The 21103-nt window shown below is 36.5% G+C and overlaps 1 protein-coding gene across 1 annotated transcript in view; it reads left to right on the top strand.

Annotated features, from left to right (window-relative positions):
- Smp_162930 (beige/beach protein-related) overlaps positions 1-21103 on the top strand; it is a gene marked incomplete at both ends in the record, with an annotated part of 105860 nt that overhangs the window by 14341 nt on the left and 70416 nt on the right. Inside the window, 8 exons of the mRNA XM_018790235.1 lie at positions 5493-5691; positions 7333-7653; positions 9614-9743; positions 12685-12850; positions 13922-14215; positions 16131-16368; positions 16465-16505; positions 19241-19406. Coding sequence (XP_018655598.1) covers positions 5493-5691; positions 7333-7653; positions 9614-9743; positions 12685-12850; positions 13922-14215; positions 16131-16368; positions 16465-16505; positions 19241-19406 — 1555 coding nt within the window. The remainder of the gene's footprint in view (positions 1-5492; positions 5692-7332; positions 7654-9613; positions 9744-12684; positions 12851-13921; positions 14216-16130; positions 16369-16464; positions 16506-19240; positions 19407-21103) is intronic.

Here is a 21103-nt window from a genome sequence, read left to right as displayed (position 1 = left end):
CATGTCTTCGTAAAAGACTGATTTTTTTATGCTCAGTACACTTCAAGTATACTATTGATTAGGATGTGTTGTACTATTAAATCAGTTCAAGCTTTTACCTGAATTTACAACAACCGACAAAGCAGCTAAACTAAAACGTGCGGCCAGCCCATAAAGTTATTGACTTAAGGTCTAAACCATATAGATTGATTCTGAGTACCTGGTTGGGGTTTATGAGATTATCATGACTAATGGTTGGAGACGTTGGGCAACATCTCATAGACTCATTTACATTGACCTAGATGCATGAACTCTTTATCTTCTCTCAGATCCTGAATCTGAAAATAACTTTTTTCTTGTGACACAAATTCATTTTTCCTCTTGAATCATATTCTTTATACCTGAATCTTTTTACTACCACTGATATTACTACAACGCGTAGTACTTTGGTTTTCATCCTTATATATATTCATCTCTTTATGCTAATTATTTATTTATTTATTTAATCACATACATATTGGTACAAAGCGCACCGGATACCTATGCGCCACACTTTTGTGTGAGGGCTGTGATTCTGCCCAGGTGCCCAAACCGAAGCAGGTGGTTTTCTTAGGGAGTGACACCCCGAGCCTTTGACCTAAAGGTCTAACCCATAAGTCAGTGGGGCATCGTGAGGAGATTCAGTCCCATGGTAGCCCGTGACGAACGATTGTTTCATACGCCATTTGTTCCTTCAGGATACTGGAGCCCATGTGCACCATTGTTTTGGAATGAGGGTTTTCCAACTCCCCTAGGTGGACACTCCACATCCACCAACCCGGTTAAAGTGCCGGACATTCGCTTTTCGTCCTCTCACTTTCGTGAACAACACCCCTGCTACGAGAAGGCAGTGAGTAGGACTTCCGTGGCAGAGGCTATATACGCGAGGCCATGTGAGAGCATTTGGAGAGGGAGAGCGGACTCTTCCCACTCTCGGCCGTACCAGGTCGTTTGGGGGCCTTTATGCTAATATTTTGTAATAACTTGGATTCATGCACATATCTATCAAGTTCTACGTTGCGTATGACTGATTAATTGAATGATAGTCAACTAGATTCCTTGGAACTGATACTCCTCTATGATATTCTCACTTATGTCATCCGATCTCTTCACATACTGTAGCACAGACAGGAAGATGAGAGTCAACAGAATGACATTTCCTATTTTTTTTGTCAAAGTGTATACTTAACTTTGTTATAATAATAATAATATTTATTATTATGATTATTTTTCAGAAGGTTAAACCTAAGTTCAATGGATTATCTGAAATGGATATTTTCCAATATGTTCAATTAAGTCATTTACAACATTTAATTAGTTTAGATATTCTATCTTCATTCGTATGTCACACTAATCAATTTGGATATCAATCGTCGATAGATACAACGAACACATTGCCACCTTGTTCAACTAACCATAGTCATCTCTCTTTTCAAGTATGAGTATACAGTTTTTTTTTTCAAAAAAGAATTTCGTGTTAGTAATTTCGTTTCATTGATTTTCAAAAAAAATATTGTACTAGAGCCAGCTTGTTATAATTGTTAAGCAAACTGTTTAGTATGGTAACTGACATACTTAATGGCAACTTACTTTTTTTTGAAGAGTGTTTTGGAAATACTGAGCAACAATGACAAGATGTTTGGAATGCGTTTTTCCCTCCTCTAGATGCAAATTTTTGCTTCAGGACTGCCCTACGTCAACACCTGAACTAAGAATAGGGGGTGAAGTAGTCGAACGCGTTGAAAACTTCACTTATCGTAGAAATCTGATCAGCCCTTATGGGTTAGTGTCTGACGAAATCTCAGAACGGATTCAAAAAGCTCGTTTGACTTTTGCCAACTTACGTCACCTATGGCGAAGACGAGATATCCGTCTATCAATTAACGGACGAGTATACTGAGCTGCAGTTCTTTCTGTTCTACTTTACGGCTGCGAAACGTGGCCATTAAGAGTAGAAGATACTCGTAGGTTACTAGTATTTGACTATAGATGTCTTAGAAATATTGCTCGCATCTGATGGGATCACCGGGTAAGTAATAGTGAGGTTAGACGAAGGTTATTAGGGAATGATGGTAAATCAGTTGATGAGGTGATGAATCTTCATCGACTGAGATGGTTGGGCCATGTGTTACGTATGCCTGAACACTGATTACCACGACGCGCAACGTTGACTAGTGTAGGGGATGGTTGGAAAAGAGTTAAAGGCGGCCAAACCAAAACATAGCATCAGATTCGACTAAGAGATTCTGTAATTTTTTGTTCAATTGCATTCGATTGTCTCTACTTGTGTTTTCGTTCACAACATCATCATCCAATGCTACCGTTTACTAACTACTTCACACTCACCATAATTGAATTATTGTTTAGTCAAGTTGTAGATTATTATTTTACTTTCTTTTATTTGAACACACAAATATTGGTACAAGGGGGCACCAGATATATATGTTCCACACAAATGTCATTTGATTTGCGTGAGGGCTGTGATACTGCCTGGGTACCAAAACTGAAATAGGTGGTTTTCTTAGGGGGCCACACTCCGTGCCTTTGACCTAAAGATCTGATCCACAAGGCAGTGAAGCATCGTGAGGAGATGTAGTCCCATGGTAACCGGTGACCAATAATTGGTTCATACGCCATTTGTTCCCTCAGGATACTGGAGCACATGTTTGGAATGAGAGTTTTCCAACTCCTTGAGGTGGACTTTCCGTGTCCACCAACCCGGTTCAAGCTCCGGACATTCACTTTTCGTCCTCTCAATTTCGTAAACAACAGTTATGCCATGAGAAGGCAGTGAGTAGAACTTCTCTGACAGTGGTTGTATGCACGTGACCATGTGAGAACATTTCGAGAGAGGGTGGGCCCTCCTCACTCTCGTCCGTACCAGGGCATTTGGGGGTCAAGTTGTAGAATATTGTGTACTATATTTTACGCCTGAAATTCTGTTTATCATTGTTTGTTTTATAATTTGTATCGAATTTTAGTTTCATTTATACACACATCTATACACATAAGTGTCTTTCATTTAAGTTGCTTTTTTTTAAATAGTAACCTGATATACCCAGGGTTTTATATGTTTCTTAAATAGAATATATCCGTGGTTAATATATCAGTATTATTACAACTTGTTGAATTGTAACTAAGTATATTGATTTAGTATCTTAATTTATGTAACTTGAGAGTAAATTTTTACTGAGGGTTTTATTCACATGGTTATAAGAGCTTTACACATTGTAGTGTGTTACATGGTTACATGGTTAATAATGATGAATATCTACCATTGAATCAATGTAATACGAAAATTTTGATATGATCAAAGACTAGAAGATTATCGTGAATATAAAAGGAAAGAGACTAGGAGAAAGTATGTTTTAAAGGGAAGTTAGTATCATGACAAGAAATAGTTGAAATAAAACTAATAGTACTGTCATTCAACGGTTTTAATGTCTAACCAATCCACGATGTTGTGCGACCATCTTTGATTGTGTTTGATGGTTAACTTCCTGACACTTGACACAGATTGGCTCGACTAGTCACGTCTTCTCACTAGAACTATGAGAATTTCCTCTCGAAGCTAGTCACTACTGTGCCAGATTCTCTATGGTCGTTTAGCATTGGTCGATTCATGATCTCAATCAAAACTCAACAATTTCCATAATCCTATTCTGATAAGACAAATCTGCTTTCTAATGATTTGTGGTTCACAATTCTTTCCTATTGAATATTTGTTATCGACAAATAAAGTATCTTAATACTTCTACATTCAGTAGCGCTTTCATAGAAGTAAGAAATTCTATATTCAAATCTAATTGATTTGTTTCTTTTTATAGTTGAAATCATGAATCAATTGAAGCTAGACCACCATTAAGATACCTGGAAGCACTGGACTGCCGTTTCGTCCTATCGTGGGACTCCTCAGCAGTGCGCATCCACGATCCTGCTTCACGACATCCGAACCCAGAACCTATCAGTCTCGCGCGCGACTGCTTAACTACTAGACCACTGTAGTTAATGTTTTATATGATCCCAACTTGTAATTTGTATGTATTATTAATGTTGTTTCTTTCTCATTTCATATGTTGTAACTGATTTTTCAGATATGGATATCATCCATTTATTCATGTCTATATATTCGTATTGTTGAAATTTCAATGAATAAAAAGGATAGATTATCATTAGAGGAGAATACAAATGACATTCTATTGCTTGGTGATTTATGCTTAGATTTTCCTAAAGAATGTAATATATATGAAGAATGGAATCATTTATTTTTATATATTGAATGGATAAACTACTTAAATGCAAAAGTATGTTAAATTAGTTGTTTTGTTTCTTTCCTTTTTTAAATATCGACTGCCTCGACGTGCAATGTTTTACGGCGTAAGAGTAGATTGAAGAAAGCTAGGGGCGACCAGACCAAAGCGTGGTACAAATCCATGCAGTCACTGACAAGTGGACTGAGTCATGTTGGTAGGTGTAGACTACCTTGGTTGGGATCTGCGAGATGACAACAACCGATGGTTAGAGACCTTGAATAACATGGCTCAAAATCATTTGCAATGGAGAAGGTGCATCCACTCTTTGTATTCTACCAAATTCTAATCTTCTGAATTCTTCATGTTACTATCCTTTTTCTTCTTCCAAATTTATTTCATTGGACTAAACTCCTTTAATAACACCTTCAAACTCTAATCTTTCGGATTACTGCTTATACTCTTACTACTTTTACCACTATGGGATTTGAATCAGCAACTGTATCTCTGTGTTAATGTGGTATGGAAACTCGAACTGATGTACGTACGTACGAAGTTCTACTTTGTGACTGCCTGAAAAGCAAAGTTAACTCATCAATAATTAAGTTGTAAAGTATAATATACAGATAATAGATATTACTATGATTGAAGTCAGTGGTTTGAATTATTGATTTTCAAAGGATACTTGGGTGGAAATTCCCATATATTTTAACTAATTGGAGATAATCTGTACGAAACCTAAGCCTTAGGTTTCGTGTTAATTGCCATTGTTCAGCAAAATGTATATGTGGAGCCTTGATTGAACTTACGATCACTTTGGAAATCGTGTCATTCAGTTCACAGATTGAATATCTTAGCACTTAATGTCTCAGAATGTGGAACTAGGTGATCCATATTCAAGCGCCACAAGGAGCGTAAATTTCAATATGATCTCTCATTCCTTAAATAGTCACAGGGTTAGTGTCGCTTAGATTTAGCGGTAATTATTTGCATATTTGGTTGTAAACATTTTATGAAGATGCTTAAGTATATCACGTGATTTATGTGACCCATTATTCAACAAATCAAAAGTATGATGATTTCTTTGATTAATTGCAAGTTCTAAAAAGTAATAACCGCGGGAATTTGGACGGTTTCCTTCGATTTATGTGAGATTCATTCTTAAGTTTTTATTTCTCATCATAATTTGATGGATTGATTCTTTTCATTTATCTACTAATTAAGGTATCCCTTGTAATCAATGGTTGGTTCGAATCTATTGGTGATCTAATATTGATTAACAAAGAGTTTTCCAATCCACATATAAACTGTCAACAACAGTTTACACCTCCTGTGATACGTTTTGGTCATGTCACTGATGTATACTCTTCTTTAGAATGTAGACGAAATACTTTTGATGTAGGAAATGTACTTCTATTTACTGGTAAGCTTTCTTTTAAGCCAATCCATTGTTCCATAGATAGAAAAAATCAGTTATATTAATATATTTGTCAATGTTTATCTGTCACTTTTGTTTTGTAATTGTTCAGAATCCTCGAGATTTTCTCTTAGGGTCTTTTAAATCTGAGAAAATATTTTATACAGTCAGTGTTCAATAGTAACCCTTCAGAGAATTCAAAAAAAAAACGATGGATTAATCATCATGTCCTGAATAAGTAATCACCTATATAGTTACCAATGTTAACATATTTTCAAAAACCCCTAGAATATCAAGTGCACCAACGAACCTGCAATCTTCTTTATTCAAACTGTCTTCAATTTTTTCCCTGGATCAAGCACAGTAGATTTTAGCGTGCTAGGAAGTGGTTAGAAATTCAGCCACAAGTATTCAAGTAACACACATTATTGATTACTACACTAACTAACATCAACACTGTGTCCAGTGTTTCTAAACATCATTGAAACATTTTCGAATCAGTTGGTTTTTGGAATTCTTAATATCCAACTTTATGGTTTCTAGATTACCAGAAAACAAAACCATCGAAAGGTGTTTTTGATGTAGGTTTATTCTCTGAGCTGGATGGTTTGGTCGTGGAGTTTTCATCGTCCTTTTGAACGATATCATCAGTACAAACTTCGGGTAGAAGTGAAGTGTTTGAATTTCTCCACACGTAATTCACAGCTTGTCCTGTACACCTCGATTTTGATTGGTTCTTATTGACCTCCATCAAAATCATCCATCAGAGTTACAAATCTTCTCCACCACCGAAAGGTGTTTCCTTCAACACTACAGTTGAGTTGTTCAATTAAAAAATGATTGTCTACGAGACTGAAACAAATAGTCTAGTTGCTAATTCTGTTTGATTACTATTGTGTTAAATCTTGTTTAACATATGGCATTTCCTTCTCGAAGAGTGATTTCTTATTGGTAGAAAAGTTGTAGTACACAATATCTTAGTCAAAGGCATTTATACTGGCTATCGTAAGCCAACATTATCACAAAAGATCTTGCACCATTTACTTTAGAAGTTAAACTTTCGGAATCAATAGTGTATGTTTACTTAACACTAAACAAGCTTATCGAATAGTTATTTGTTTCCTATTGAAAACATGGGGGCATTGGGGGACTATTTCGTCCTAATGCGAGACTCTTCAGGAGTGTGCATCCATGACATCACACGGAGGAATCGAAACAAGTACCTTTGGTCTCGTGCGTGAACACTTAACTTCTAGACTACTGAATCGGTAAGAAATGGTGTTAATTTCTAACTTCAATCAATCCTCAATATTGTGCGACCATTTTCTATTGTCTCCGGTGGGTATCTGCCTCACACTTGATACAGTATAACTCCACTGGTAACGGATTATGCTAAACGGTCTTATACTATGGCGAAAGAGCCGTATATTGCTTCCAAGATTTAAACGGTATTTCACCTTAGATTAGTTAATGGCTTCAATGAAAATCGATCATCTCCATGACTCCATACTGATAAATATTTGTTTGTTCCTTTTTGTCTCAATCATCATTCTCCCCAGAATATGTTTTTTGTCGTCGATATTGAAAATCAGTAATTCTGTTCTACATGTTCTGGATTTTGTTTCTGGTTTTTTGTTTTTCTTCTAGGTTTACCTAATGTGCGAAAAATTTCTTCTTCATCCACTGATTACTTCTTAAAATGCAAAAAGAAACCTTCAAAGCATCATTATAAACACCTCTCACAACAGTCAAAGTATCAGAATGAAAATTATTTGAACAATTCAATAAAAGAAGTCGCTTTATCACTTAGCCTTTTAGGTCCATTGTTCAATGGTTATTTCGATTCGATTGAATCAACTGCGTACTATCGAAATTCAGCTAATTGTATACTTCATGCATTTATACGTAGATATGCATCAAAGGATTCAATATTGAAAAGTAATCATCGTCATCATCATGATTATATCAGTCAGTTATTAATGAAAGCTCATTCTTTAATCTATTCAAAGTTTTGGTTAAGATTCTTGAAAAGATACTGTTCAGTATGTTACTTTATGATGATTTACTGTTATTAATATTTTATTTTCATAGTTGCAAGCGTGAGTCAATTAAAGCTAGACCACCATGGAAAACCTGGAAGCACTGGGCGGCCACCTCGTCCTATTGTGGCACTCCTCAGCAGTGCGCATCCACGACCTCGCCTCACGAGATTCGAACCCAGGACTGACCAGTCTCGCGCCAGAGCACGATAGACCACTGAGCCGGCATCTGATGGTCTTAATGTCTAAGTCCAACCAATCCACAAAGTCGAGCGACCGTTCACCAATTGTCTTCAGTGAGTTTCCATCTCACAACAGACGTGGTTTGAACTCCACTGGTCACTACTTCTCATTAGAATTCCAGGATTTACCTCTCGAAGTCAGTCACTAGTAAGCATATGATCTCACTGGTCTCAGTGGTCTATCAGTTAAGTGCTCCCCTTCTGATAATATTTTATTTGTTTATTTTTTCAAGAAAATTTCTTTAAACTGTTTTCGGATTTTGACTAGAGCATTCAGGATATCTATTTCATCCTATTTTTAACTCGTGCGTATTGTTCTTCAGTGTTCTCCATCATTTTATTTCCGGACATTTTGGAAAACATCTCTGCTTATAGTGCTTGTGAATTAAGGCTATATCGAGGCAATACTCATATTATGAACATATGCCAATAAGAGATTGATCAATTGCAGTCATAAACATCAGTGGCAACATTCAACTAAACAATACCAAATGAATTTAAAATTCACATCATTGCACAAGTAGGTGGCTATCAGGACACAGTAGCTTAGTGGATAACGCGATGTCGTTTGAAGCGAATGGTACTGAGTTTGAGTCCCAGAGTAAACATCAACTCTGAGATGCAGGTACATCCAGCTGACGAGTCCCAAATAGGACGAAACGCACGTCTTGGATTGCACTGCTAGCCACTATCCATCTCAGCTTATAATGGTAATAATAGTAATCTATTAACGAAGACTGATCATCACATATGTTCTCAACTTTCAGTCAGTCAGTCAGCTACAACGTAGGACCAGGCACATATATGCATCGGTCCAAGTTGCCATACATCGTTAGCACAACAAGATGAACACCTGATTCATAGAAGTAATTAATTTAGTGGTGGTAGTATATAAAGAAAGGTTGTATGTAAGGATATAGTATAGGAAGGAAGAAAGTTATGAAGCAATTTTAATCTCAAGGTTTAAGGGAAGATAAAGAGTGTATACACCTACGCCATTGTGATCGATTCTGAGCCATGTCACCTAGAGTCTCCAACCATTGGTTAAGATAGTCACGCGGACCCCAACCAGGTGGTCTGCATCTACCAACATGGCTCAGACTAGAAGTTAGTGACTTCAAGCACTGATGCCATGTTTTGGTTTTGCCGCCCCTAACTCTCTTCCAACCATCCCCTACACTAGTCAGCATTGCGCGTCGTGGTAATCGGTGTTCAGGCATACGTAACACGTGGCGGTCCAACCATCTCAGTCGATGAAGATTCATGAGCTCATAAACTGATTTACCATCATTCCCTAATACTCTGCGTCTTCTCAACTTTATTAACTAGTGAATATCATTCCTATCTATCCGGTTTCATTTCGCTTATCAGAAAGTCCAAAAAATGTTAAACACTGAACTATTGTAATTCGATTGGTTTATCCGACGTTGTCAGTCTAATTTAGTTTCATCGTTTTCATTAATAGATCTTCGAAACCCCGCAGCTGTGTTGTTTGTTTTGGAAAGAATTCACGAATACGTTATTCTTTTTCCTCATTTTCTTTTTCCCTTTTCCTTTTTCTTCTTTTAAATGAGCATTTATTCATCATTATGTTGAGCAATAATCTTACCTATGTACAATTCATTTTACCGAAATCATTAACATCAGTGTGTACAACTGAGTGTAATGAATCGTTAACAACAGAAGTGAACAATGATACTGTGGATGATATACACTTGGTAAATGCTGATGTTAATCAACATTTTAAATCATTTGATAAAAATACAATTCGAATTGTGTAAGTTATAATTCTTTCGGATACTATTATTGTTATTATTATTATTATTATCATAAAGCAGAAGGGGTTGTAGGATTTATTTTGTCCTACAGATATACTATTAAAACTGTAAACGCGATACTGGCGATCCCAGAGTCTATGTGAAAGCTATAGTCAGAACAAGGACAACTTGGCTTTAAACTTTATCTGTTTCTAAACATAAAAACAATTAGATTAGTACAATAATTAAGGGGATTACAGTCATCAAGTGAAACGCACAAACATACCGACCAGTATTGCGTGTCTTGTTAAATGAATAAAATTTATGGGTCACACTAATATAATAGGATAATAATGTCTTTCAATTGGTAGGTCACATGCAACAGGGATAGTTTACAGACATATCAGATTGACGTGGTGGGAGCTTAAGCAACGATGTGATTGGTTAGTTATGGACATAACTAACAGGGGTTTTGTGGAGATTTCAGTATTTTCATAGTTGAGTTCATGAATGAATTGAAGCTAGACCATCATGGAAACCTGGAAGTACTGGACGGCCGTTTTGTGGGAGTCCTCAGCAGTGCTCATCCACGATCCCGCCTCACGAGATTCGAACTCAGAACCTACTAGTCTGAGTGGAGTTCAACCACGTCTGTTGTGAGATAATAATTCACTGAAGACAATTGGTGAACGGTTGCTCAAACGTCGTGGATTGGTTGGAGTTAGACATTAACACCATCGATGCCGGCTCAGTGGTCTAGTGGTTAAATGCCCTGGCGCGAGACTGATAGGTCCTAGGTTCGAATCTCGTGAAGCGGGATCGTGGATGTGTACCGCTGAGGAGGCCCACAATAGGAAGAAACGGCAGACCAGTGTTTCGAGGTTTTTCATAGGGGTCTAGCTTGTATTAACTCATGATTTCAACTATGAAAAGTATTATATATTATTATTATTGATAACAATAACTGGGTAACTTTTAAACATTATACCAATCAAATTATCAGAGTATACTTATGTAGATATTACTCTAAACATTTGTACTGATCAATGTCCACTTTTTTTTATAGAAAAAAAGACAGTATTCTGTAAGCGAATCGATGAGTTACTTCCGGGCATTGTTCGATTCCAATGAAACATCTCTCTTTATTGAACCTTTTAAATATAAAGAGAGAATGTGTTTCCTGTATAATATTTCTATGCCTTGTTAATAAATGTTAGTGATTACAAGATTTAGTTCAACCAGTATATATCACCTAATGCTTATCACACTTTTAAAGAGTTTGCACCTGATGTCACGTTTAGTTAAAAATTGTTAAACCATTGGTAGTATATAGACATTTTCTCATTTAAAGTACTCTTTTAATGTATCCAAACTTTTTATTTCTTAAATACTGAATGATATCGGTCTAATGATAAAGAGGATTCAAACTAGACCGAAGACTTTCAAAAATGATGGCTTGTTGAAATTCATCTGCTATTGGATTATATTGATTGAGATCATGAACCGATCAATGATAGACGGTCATTGAAAACCTGGAAGTTTTAGGCTGCCGTTTAGTCATAGTATGAGACTCCTCAGCAGTGCGATTCTACGATCCTGCATGAGGGATTCAAACACAGGACCTTCAGTTTCACGCACAAACGCTTAATCTCTATACGAATGAGCCATCATTCAACGGTTTTAATGTCTAACTCTAACGAATCCACGATATTGTGCGACCATCTTCGATTGTGATTGATGGGTAATTTCCTCATCCTTGATACAGATTAGCTCGAATAGTCACGTCTTCTCACTAGAACTCTGAGAATTACCTCTCGAAACTAGTCACCAGCGAGCACATGATTGTATTCGTGAAATTATTGTAAATCTTTCTGTATTTCTGTATGTTCAGTTTTTTTCAACTACTGGTGTAACCCAGTGATAAGTAAAGGTCATGGGAGAAAGTGAATAAGATTGAACAAAAAAGATCTTTTTATGGTTAAGTTTAGCTATGAAAATTTGATCTACAATGCTAAGTCATCTGAAAAAAGTCTTCGGCACTCGATATGATGGTAAGCTTTTGTAATATAATGCTCTCAAATGATTGGTCTCAGTTGGTATATCACTGAAAACTAGAATGCACTGAACAAACGTTTCGCTCTAGTATAGAATTCATAATCAGTGCTCATCTACGACTTTACTGGAGATCTAACTCTTGAGATTTCGGTCTCATAGCGAACACTCAACCATTGAATCACTGGGCTCGTATCCAACGATTCTTATTTTCAACTTCAATTAATCTGTAATAAAGCATGAGGATCTTACAATATCATCACTGACTACTTCTTTACTCTCTGCATGTTGGAACTTCACCGTCCACACTTTTCAGTCAAACTTCAGCAACTCATTCTATATAAATTAAATCCAGAACAATTTTGAATTACCTCAAGATGACTTCCTGAAATTCTTTTGTTAACTAATCTCCATGAAATTTACATTTAATGATATTGTTTCACCTTCAAAATTATTTGTATATGTTGATGCTTATTGAGAACAATTCAACTGATCAATGAATGCTTCCCAGTTTCTTATTATCTACCTATTAACTGAATGATAAGTTAGTATTGGTCTTCTAACTCTTGTTGAAGTAAAGACGACCCTCAGAGCCTTGGTCTTAACGAGTTACTTTCAAATGTCTTTAATGATTGTTTGCTAGACTGATCAGTCAGTCAGTCAGCTACAACGTAGGACCAGGCACATATATGTATCGGTCCAAGTTGCCATACCTCGTTAGCACAACAAGATGAACACTGGATTCATAGAAGTAGTTAATATAGTGGTGGTGGTGGTAGTATATAAATTGCTAGACTGATGTGTAAATACGATGATATCTGTGTATAATCTTTTCAGTTAATTGTTTAAATATTATCAGTCTTTAAGACTTCATTCACCTTTCTTTTTATACCTCTCTTATTTAACTAGTTATGCTCATTCCTCTAAAAAAAGGTTATGGTTATTAAGGAGCATATATTCATCTGATAAACACCAATCATTATCTCATTGTGTTAACTACTGCTATCGGGAAAGTTTCGACTCAGTTTTTGAACCCCATGGAGGTATTGAAGTAGCTGTTTGCCTTCTTGGTGAAGTAAGTTTTTGTGGGGTATTTTTACCACTTCATTTAAATTTTTATTTTCATGGATTATTATTAATTTTAAGCGCTTTATACTACTTAATTGTTGTAAGTGGATTACCGATATCTAGGTCTAAATTTTGATCGACCTTTCTTTCAATATATGGATCTTAAGCCTATTACTATCACAATGTCTTGAACTGATTGTACATTGGTTAGCATTGGAATAAAGGACGTTTGTTCAGTCCTGCTTGTGACTAATCAGTTAAACGTATCTCTCAATGTTGAAGTTCACATTATATATACATTTAACTGAGGTACACTTCGATAGGCTATTTTTTAAAGTAGCTCGACTACATGGTACCTGGTGTACGTGTTTAATAATCTAATTTGCAATATTTTACATAAGAATGAGAAATGAAATTTACTAGGTAAGTTGCAAATAGGTCAAGATTATGGTGCTAACCGTAACACATGATATAAATAACAGTAGAAAGTTATGTATAACGTTTTAATATAAAAAATATTGTTGCTCTGGTTGTGAGAAGGTGCATCGGCCTCATGAATTCCAAAGGAACTCGGCTTTCATCATGAGACGTCACAATTATTCCTTCATCTCCCAGGGCAGAGTTTAAATGGTTTGAATAATTTTTTCTGGTTAGCGTTTTTTTAGCGAGTTGGTTTTCTACAGGATGAGGTCGGCAACCCCATCCCCGACCCTCCTCCTTTACCCGGTCATGGGACCGGCAGTAGCCCCCGGAGGAGCTACGGGAGGAGGTATGTATAACGTAATAATAATAAAACTTAAATTCGTATTTTATAAAGACATTTTTATAACAATAAAGATTTTTAATGTTCACATTCAAAGTCTTCGTTTATATAGTCTCTTAATACAGACTTTGTTGACGCAGTCAATATCATAGTTTTCAATAAAAGTGTTGGCGGGGGGGAATCCACTTGGGAAGTAGTCACCATTGAACATTAGGTTCTGAATGGAGACAATGTCTCTAAAGTAGTAATTATCATCAATATCGATTACTTATTATTATTACTTTTATTTACTACGATTTCTTCTCATCCATACAGCTTATTTGTCAATCACACAGTTCTGATTTGATTTCATATGGACTAAAATTACTCTTTACAATGTTACGTCATTCTAATATAATGTATGCAAAATTTTATTCGCCAGCATTATCACATCCAGGAGTAGAGAATTCAATGGAAAGACGACATAAAAATACATGGTTATTTCAAAATTGTAATGATCAATTAAATTGTAAACCTGTCCCGTTAAGTTTTGGACATTGTCTATTAGCTCGTCTATTTAAACATCCAGAATTTAATACTATCTCATTTAAATCATATGCAATTATGAAAGTAAGTAGCTTTTTATTGTTCTATCAGTGTTTCTCTTGAAACAATAATTTGCTCAGTTTTAATGAAAGTTTGCTTTGAAAAACATGTCTTTATCATGATTTGACATGAACTGTGGAACTATGGAATGTAAGCAACTGTTGTATTGTGGATTGAAATTTCACAATTGATTGATGACTGGGTGGTGGTCAATGTCATACGTGTCAAGTCCTTCTTAGTGCTGATCGAATGCTATCGATTAAGTTACAGTGTGGCCACTAGTCTAGGTGGATCAATGTTGAGATAAGGTGGTGGTTGGAGGTGGTCAACAGGAAACCCTGGACTCGGGTTTCGTGCTACTTGGCAATCGTCAGCAAGGTGTACCTGCAATCTTGAGGGAACTGGTGCTCCCTGACAGATTCGATCCCGTGTCACTCAGCTTCACAGTCAGAGACGTTACCACTGAGCTATTCGGGCAGCGACTGACCTCCTGTAGGACTGAGATGTAATCACAATTGATTGATCACCGGGTGGTGATCAATGTCATGCGTGTCAAGTCCTTCTTAGTGCTGATCGAATGCTATCGATCAAGTTGCAATATGGCCACTAGTTTAGGTGGCTCTTTACTGCGTGCACTATGTTGAAATTTGTTTATTTTCCTTCTGTTCTTGAGTTGTAGTGTTCCTTCATCGATATGTTTTCATACCTTTTTTTTCTTGAAGGATATGCTTTGATATTTAGTCTTTCTTATTATTTGTTTCTGACACAGTTATTCCAACTCTTCTGTTATTCCTCATAATAATTTCATCTTTGGTTCAATTGTTATGATGTAACAACGTGAGTTGTCACATCATATTTGTATTATGCTCTACATTTAATTGTAATTGACACAACCTCATAAATTACCTAATAAAATTATAATTATACACTAACTAGTGAGAATCCATCCTGAATCTCTAGTGGTGTTATAACTTGTGCTGCCGCCAATTAGGAAGCGGCGATTTATCGATCAGACCAATGACACACGAAACGCGTATGAGCAGCCTAGGGTAATTATCGGCCCTGCTTTCTGCCTAGCCCAGCCAGTTAAGTCAAGAACACCAATCTCAGCCTCTGCAGTATGAATTCTTATATTTCAAACACATAGATTTTATATATCAATTAAACAGACCACATTGTACCATGAAATGGAAAATAACACTTGTACAAGATTCAACCAAATGTGGCTGTGAATGTGGGAGGCAGTAATTAATAGACTAGAGATAACTCAAGAATGGTAGATCGTATAGTAATCGTCTATAGGTCAAAATAAAGCTTATAATTAGAGGGACACGAATATGAATAGTTTAGTTACTTAACGATTATACAATGGTAAATATACATATCATATTGGTCCATAATAGTTCTCAAAAGTTACCATTCATAATTCTTATCAGGACTATAGCAAGTGGGAACTTATGTTTGATGTAATGTTCACAAATGTAACTGATACAATGATCTCTGTTCTAGATTCATGTAGAATGCAGAGTATTAGTTTATCTTTTTTGATCATGGTCTCGGAGCCAGTTACTGGTGAACATATAATAAATAATATCAGAATGGGGGTTTCTGTAGATTGTAGTGATTTTAATGGTTGAGTCCCGCATGCATTATTGTGGATTACCGCTGCTAAGTATTTTCATACTAGGGCGAAACGGCTGTTGAGTGCTTTCAGGTTTTTAATGGTGGTCTTGCTTAGATCGACTCATGCATAAGCAAGCTTCTAGATGTTTCTCAAATAATTTGCCAGAGGTGATTGGTTTAGAATTAGCCAATCAGCGTGCACCGTCACGATCCTGTACATAACATGCCTTAATCCGGTTTCTTTCCCGCTAACAGTTTTTTTTTTAATTTTTAATTTTCTATCCTCAGTTTTTACCTAACCTTTTTACCTTTATAGGTTTTACTAAATGAAATCATATTGACACTTCCTATAAAAAATTTATGGAACAAATCTATGAAGGATCCATCATCTACTGTACATTTATTGATCAATCCAAGTTTATTACGTTGTCTTCTCTTATTTGGTTCACAATCATTCTGGTATCCATCATCGAAACAAGAACAATCTGGATTCGGTCCTCTTAATTCAACTCATCTTTCTAAATCATCAAAGAAGTCAATTTTATTGAATTATGGTTTAATACCTGGATTATTTGAATTATTATTAAATTTTAATGAATGGTCAAATTCATCTAGAATCATTATTAAATTGTATAATATGTCTATATTAGATAAATGGCAATTAATTATGGCAACATTGACTGGATTTCGAGTTAGTTTGAATTGAAGTAATGATTTATTTATTTATTTATTTAAACACATAAATATTGGTGCAAGGGGGGCACCAGATATATATATGCGCCACACAAAACAATGAAAATGAGAAGAGAAAGAGGTAAGATGCATAAACAAAAGTAATGGTGAGGCGAGCTGAAATGTACATTCAGAAGAGCTCACTCAGTTAAGGAGGTTATAACCACTCTTTATGGAAAAAGTAAAAGAAGGTTGCAGCAGGATCGCCACTGGCTTCTATTCTGAGCTATATCTGATAACGTCTCTAGCCACTGTGTAGCACCATCTCTCGAACCCCGGCCAGGGAGTCGTGAAGGACCAACAGAAGCCAGCCCTTTGCAGCTTTCTTTCATACCAAGACACCATCTCATACACTGACTTCCTCTCCGCTTTTTCCAACCAGTCCCAGAGTCGGCAAATAATGCACGAGGTGGTATTCTCTGCGAAGACATTCGTAGAACATGTTCGAGCCACCGAAGTCGATGTTTCAAGATGATGACACCAATTGGATTATCGTTTCTGCGCCTGAAAACACGATGCCGAACCTGTGCATTACTAACATGGTGTTGCCACTGGATGTCAGCAATCCTTCGGAGACAACGATGATCAAACACAGAGAGTCGTCTAACATCCTCAACTAGGAGAGGCCAGGTTTCACAAGCATAGAGCAAAACTGCTCTCACCGACGCGTTGTAGATCCGACCTTTTACAGCCAGACTAAAATCACGAAGGCACCAAATATGGCTCAGATTGGTATAAGCCGCTCTGGCTTTCATTATACATGCATCGATCTCATCACTCACGCCACCACCAGCACCTATGCAGCTACCCAGATACACGAACTTCTCAACTACTTCAATCTGCTCACCATCCAGGGTGAGTACAGGATTAGAATTCTGCTAGTCTTGTAAGAGTACTTTGCACTTGGAGGGTGCAAAGCACATGCCGTACCTGCGGACACTGATTGCCAACTGAATTAGTGCGGATTGCATGCCTTGGGCTTTATCGCACAGTAGACAATATCATTCGTATACTCAAGGTCGAGAAGTCTTTCTCCAGGCAGCAGATCCACATCGCTTGGAGATGAGGATTTCTATTGATGGTTTATGGAGGTTGTTGAATTCAGTAGTTTATATCTCAGACTAATCTCTGTAGGACAACCATTAAAAAAATTAGGAAGTATGAGACAGTTGTTTCATGCTAGTATAATACTCTTAAGTTATGTGTGTTATAAGACCTTCAAGTCACACTATTCTTGAAAGATGGGTGTACATTGTCGAGGAATTATGTAGCAGAATGAAATAGATATTTTCCGCTTCCTAGTGTTCAATGGTTGTTTTATTATGATCAGTCCGAGTTATTTTTTAGCCATATAGAATGGTGAAGCCTAGTAGGCCCTCCTGGAGGAGAGCGCTACATCGAAGCACGGCAAAACTACGGGGGCGGGATAGCTGTTTCTGCACTGCTTACGCAGAACCATTACATAACACTCACAACCCATTTTTTTTGCTTTTCTTTGGGCAGACTCGTTTTTATTTTACTACTCTTTTGGACCTTCAGTAATTATGCAATGACTCTTTGTAGCATTCGTAATCGTTTTCGGGTATTGGTAGAGTGGTTGATTAGGCCGATATCCACCACCTGGGTCACCGCTCACGTTAGTTCATGGAAACAGTCCCATGATCCAGGAGGCACGACGAAGAAGTGTGAATCGAACTTTGCCTCCCCAGTACGAGTTATACATTATAAATTGTGCATTTTTCTAGTTGAGTTTTTAAAATGATCATGACTCTAATGATTGGTTCCCACTACTTACAGTGTTGGTTTTCTGTGTGCTTCAAGGTTATATTTCTGTTAATACATATACTGAGCTTGAATATTAAGTTTTTCTTTCATATTGTCTTCTTCTTCTGCTTGCGGCAACCAGACGCCATTACCGTGTCCACAATAGAACCGTTCAGTCAGTCCGAAGGCGAAGTCGTACTGCTGACTGTACAGAGGTGTGACGGCAGTAAGGTGTTTTCTTCAGACAATCAGCATAACAGTGATGCTATCTTCCCACAAGGAGAGGTGGGGTTAGAAAAGGTTGACCCTAAAACTGCACACCTCGCCTTATCCCACGAATTTTTGTCTCCGGCGGTAAGGTCCCAACAAGTACAGAGCTAACACAAAAATTACCTACAAAAAGGTCGTGTGTGACCGACCTCAAGCAGTTGTCCCTTGGGCACTGCAGTCACGCTCTCAGATCATTAGGACCACTTCTAACCCAATTTCCTTTCAGGTACCTCTAGAAAAACCCTTCTACGGTGTGAACAACCGGGAAGTGATAACCGCCCTCATACCTCTAACAGCACTCAAGATCACTGTATTCATAAGCAATAGAACTGTTCGCTTTAGAATGACTTTATTATTCCTTAATTCATAAGTATCATAGATCAACTGAAAACCTCAATGGATATAGTCGCTCCTATCAAGATTGAATATTAAAAAAGTCTTCTCAAACAGTTCTAAGATGTTGAGATGGTGGAGAAGATTTGTAGCTCGAAGTTTGTGCTGATGATGTCGTTCAGAAGGACGATGAAAGCTCCACGACCAAACCATCTAGCTCAGAGAACAAACCCACATCAAAAGTTCTAAGATGTATTCTTAGTTGTTCTTGTAATTTTCTTTCAAATCTCCGTTTGTTTTATTGACGCTTCATTTTTTAATTCACAGGAATTATTCCTAGAAAATGATTATCATCGTCATCACCATCATTCAATACAAACAACTTTATTGAATAATGAACATTTAAAATGTATCACAGAACAATGGCCAATTACTTCATTAATGAATTTTCTTATCCATCGTCTTTCATTATCTGTAGTGATCAATGAAACATGTAAAACTGGAGCAACTTTGGAATCTATCCATCAACAGTCATTGTATTATGATAATAATAATAATGATAATAACACTGATTATATTCATTCATTTTATTGTTCAAAACGATTATGTCTATTGAATATGTGTCGTTTAATTATTAATTTAGATGCTAATATGTATTTATCTGCAGCTGAACAAGTATTTTATACTATGTCTGATCATAATGATAATGATAATGATGATCCCGATCATAAAGTTGATCTTGATCATCATAATGATGAGTTAAAAACTAAAGTGTCAGGATCATCAACATTAGACAATGATTATATATTTTGGCATAGAATTACACGGAAATGTTTAAATTATACAGAACGTTTAAAAATTTGGGAATACTTATTATTTACTCATAATAAAGTGATAACTAATAGGAGTAACAGTACTGAAGGAATATGTGAACGTAAGTTTATTCCAATTTAGACTTATCAACTGAGTTACACTATACCTATATGTATTTTGAATGTTTTGATTACTATACTGAATTCACCACATTTCAATTTATTATACAGTTATAACTTGTGGCCGAGTGGATGACCAGTTAATGTGTGACGTGATAAGACCGCTAATCAGAGAGCAGCGAATTATCGATTGGAACAATGACATGCGAAAACCGTACGAGCAGTCTAGAATACGTATCGGTCCTGCTTTCTACTTAGCCCAGCTAGTTGAGTCCAGAACACCAATAACAGCCTCTGCGGTATGAATCATTGTATTCCAAACATACTGAGTTTATATACCAAACAGACTGACCACATCGTACCATGAAGTAGAAAATAACATTTGTACAAGAATTGACTAAATATGGCTGTGAATAGGGGGAACAGTAGTTAATAGACTAGAGATAACTCAAGAATGGTAAATCGTATAATAATAGTTTATTGGTCGAAATAAAGCTAATAATAAGGGGGGCACGAATATGAATATTTTAGTTATTTAGCAATTATACGATAAAAATTATATGCATAATATCTGTCCATAAATGGATCCCAAAGTTACCATTCACTATTGTTATCGGGATATAACAACTATTCTCTATAGTTGCAAGCGTAAGTCATTTGAAGCTAGACCACCAAGGAAAACCTAGAAGCACTGGACGGCCGTTTCGTTCTATTGTGGGACTCCTCAGCGAGACTGGGAGGTCTTGGGTTCGAATCTCGCGAGGTGAGGTCGTGGATGCGCACTGCTGAGGAGTCCCACAATAGGACGAAACATCCGTCTAGTGCTTTCAGGTTTTCCTTGATGGTCTAGCTTCAATTGACTCACGCTTGCAACTATGAAAATACTGAATCTCCACAAAACCCCTTCTGATAATATTATCTATACGTATATGTATTTTGAATGTTTTGATTACTATACTAAATTCACCATGTTTCAATTTATTATACAGTACAAAGTTATTGTATATACAAACATCAGGTTTGTTCACTTAAATGTTCCATTATGTATGTAAAAACAAACAAAAACAACAAGATAACAACAAAAAAAGGCATACCATTGTAGTGTCCGTTGCTATGTTAAGCCTATATACCTTATTTTAGCTTCTGAACAAACCAATTCACCTATCCATCTTGAGTCACGTTTTTTTACCTTCTTAATTATTCACTTATTAACCCTGACTATTTTTTATTTGAGCGTTTATGTGTGTTGTACACTTTT

The sequence above is a fragment of the Schistosoma mansoni genome, chromosome W (assembly GCF_000237925.1).
Source record: "Schistosoma mansoni strain Puerto Rico chromosome W, complete genome".
Classification (NCBI taxonomy): Eukaryota; Metazoa; Platyhelminthes; class Trematoda; order Strigeidida; family Schistosomatidae; genus Schistosoma; species Schistosoma mansoni.
This window is presented reverse-complemented; position numbering and strand designations above follow the sequence as displayed.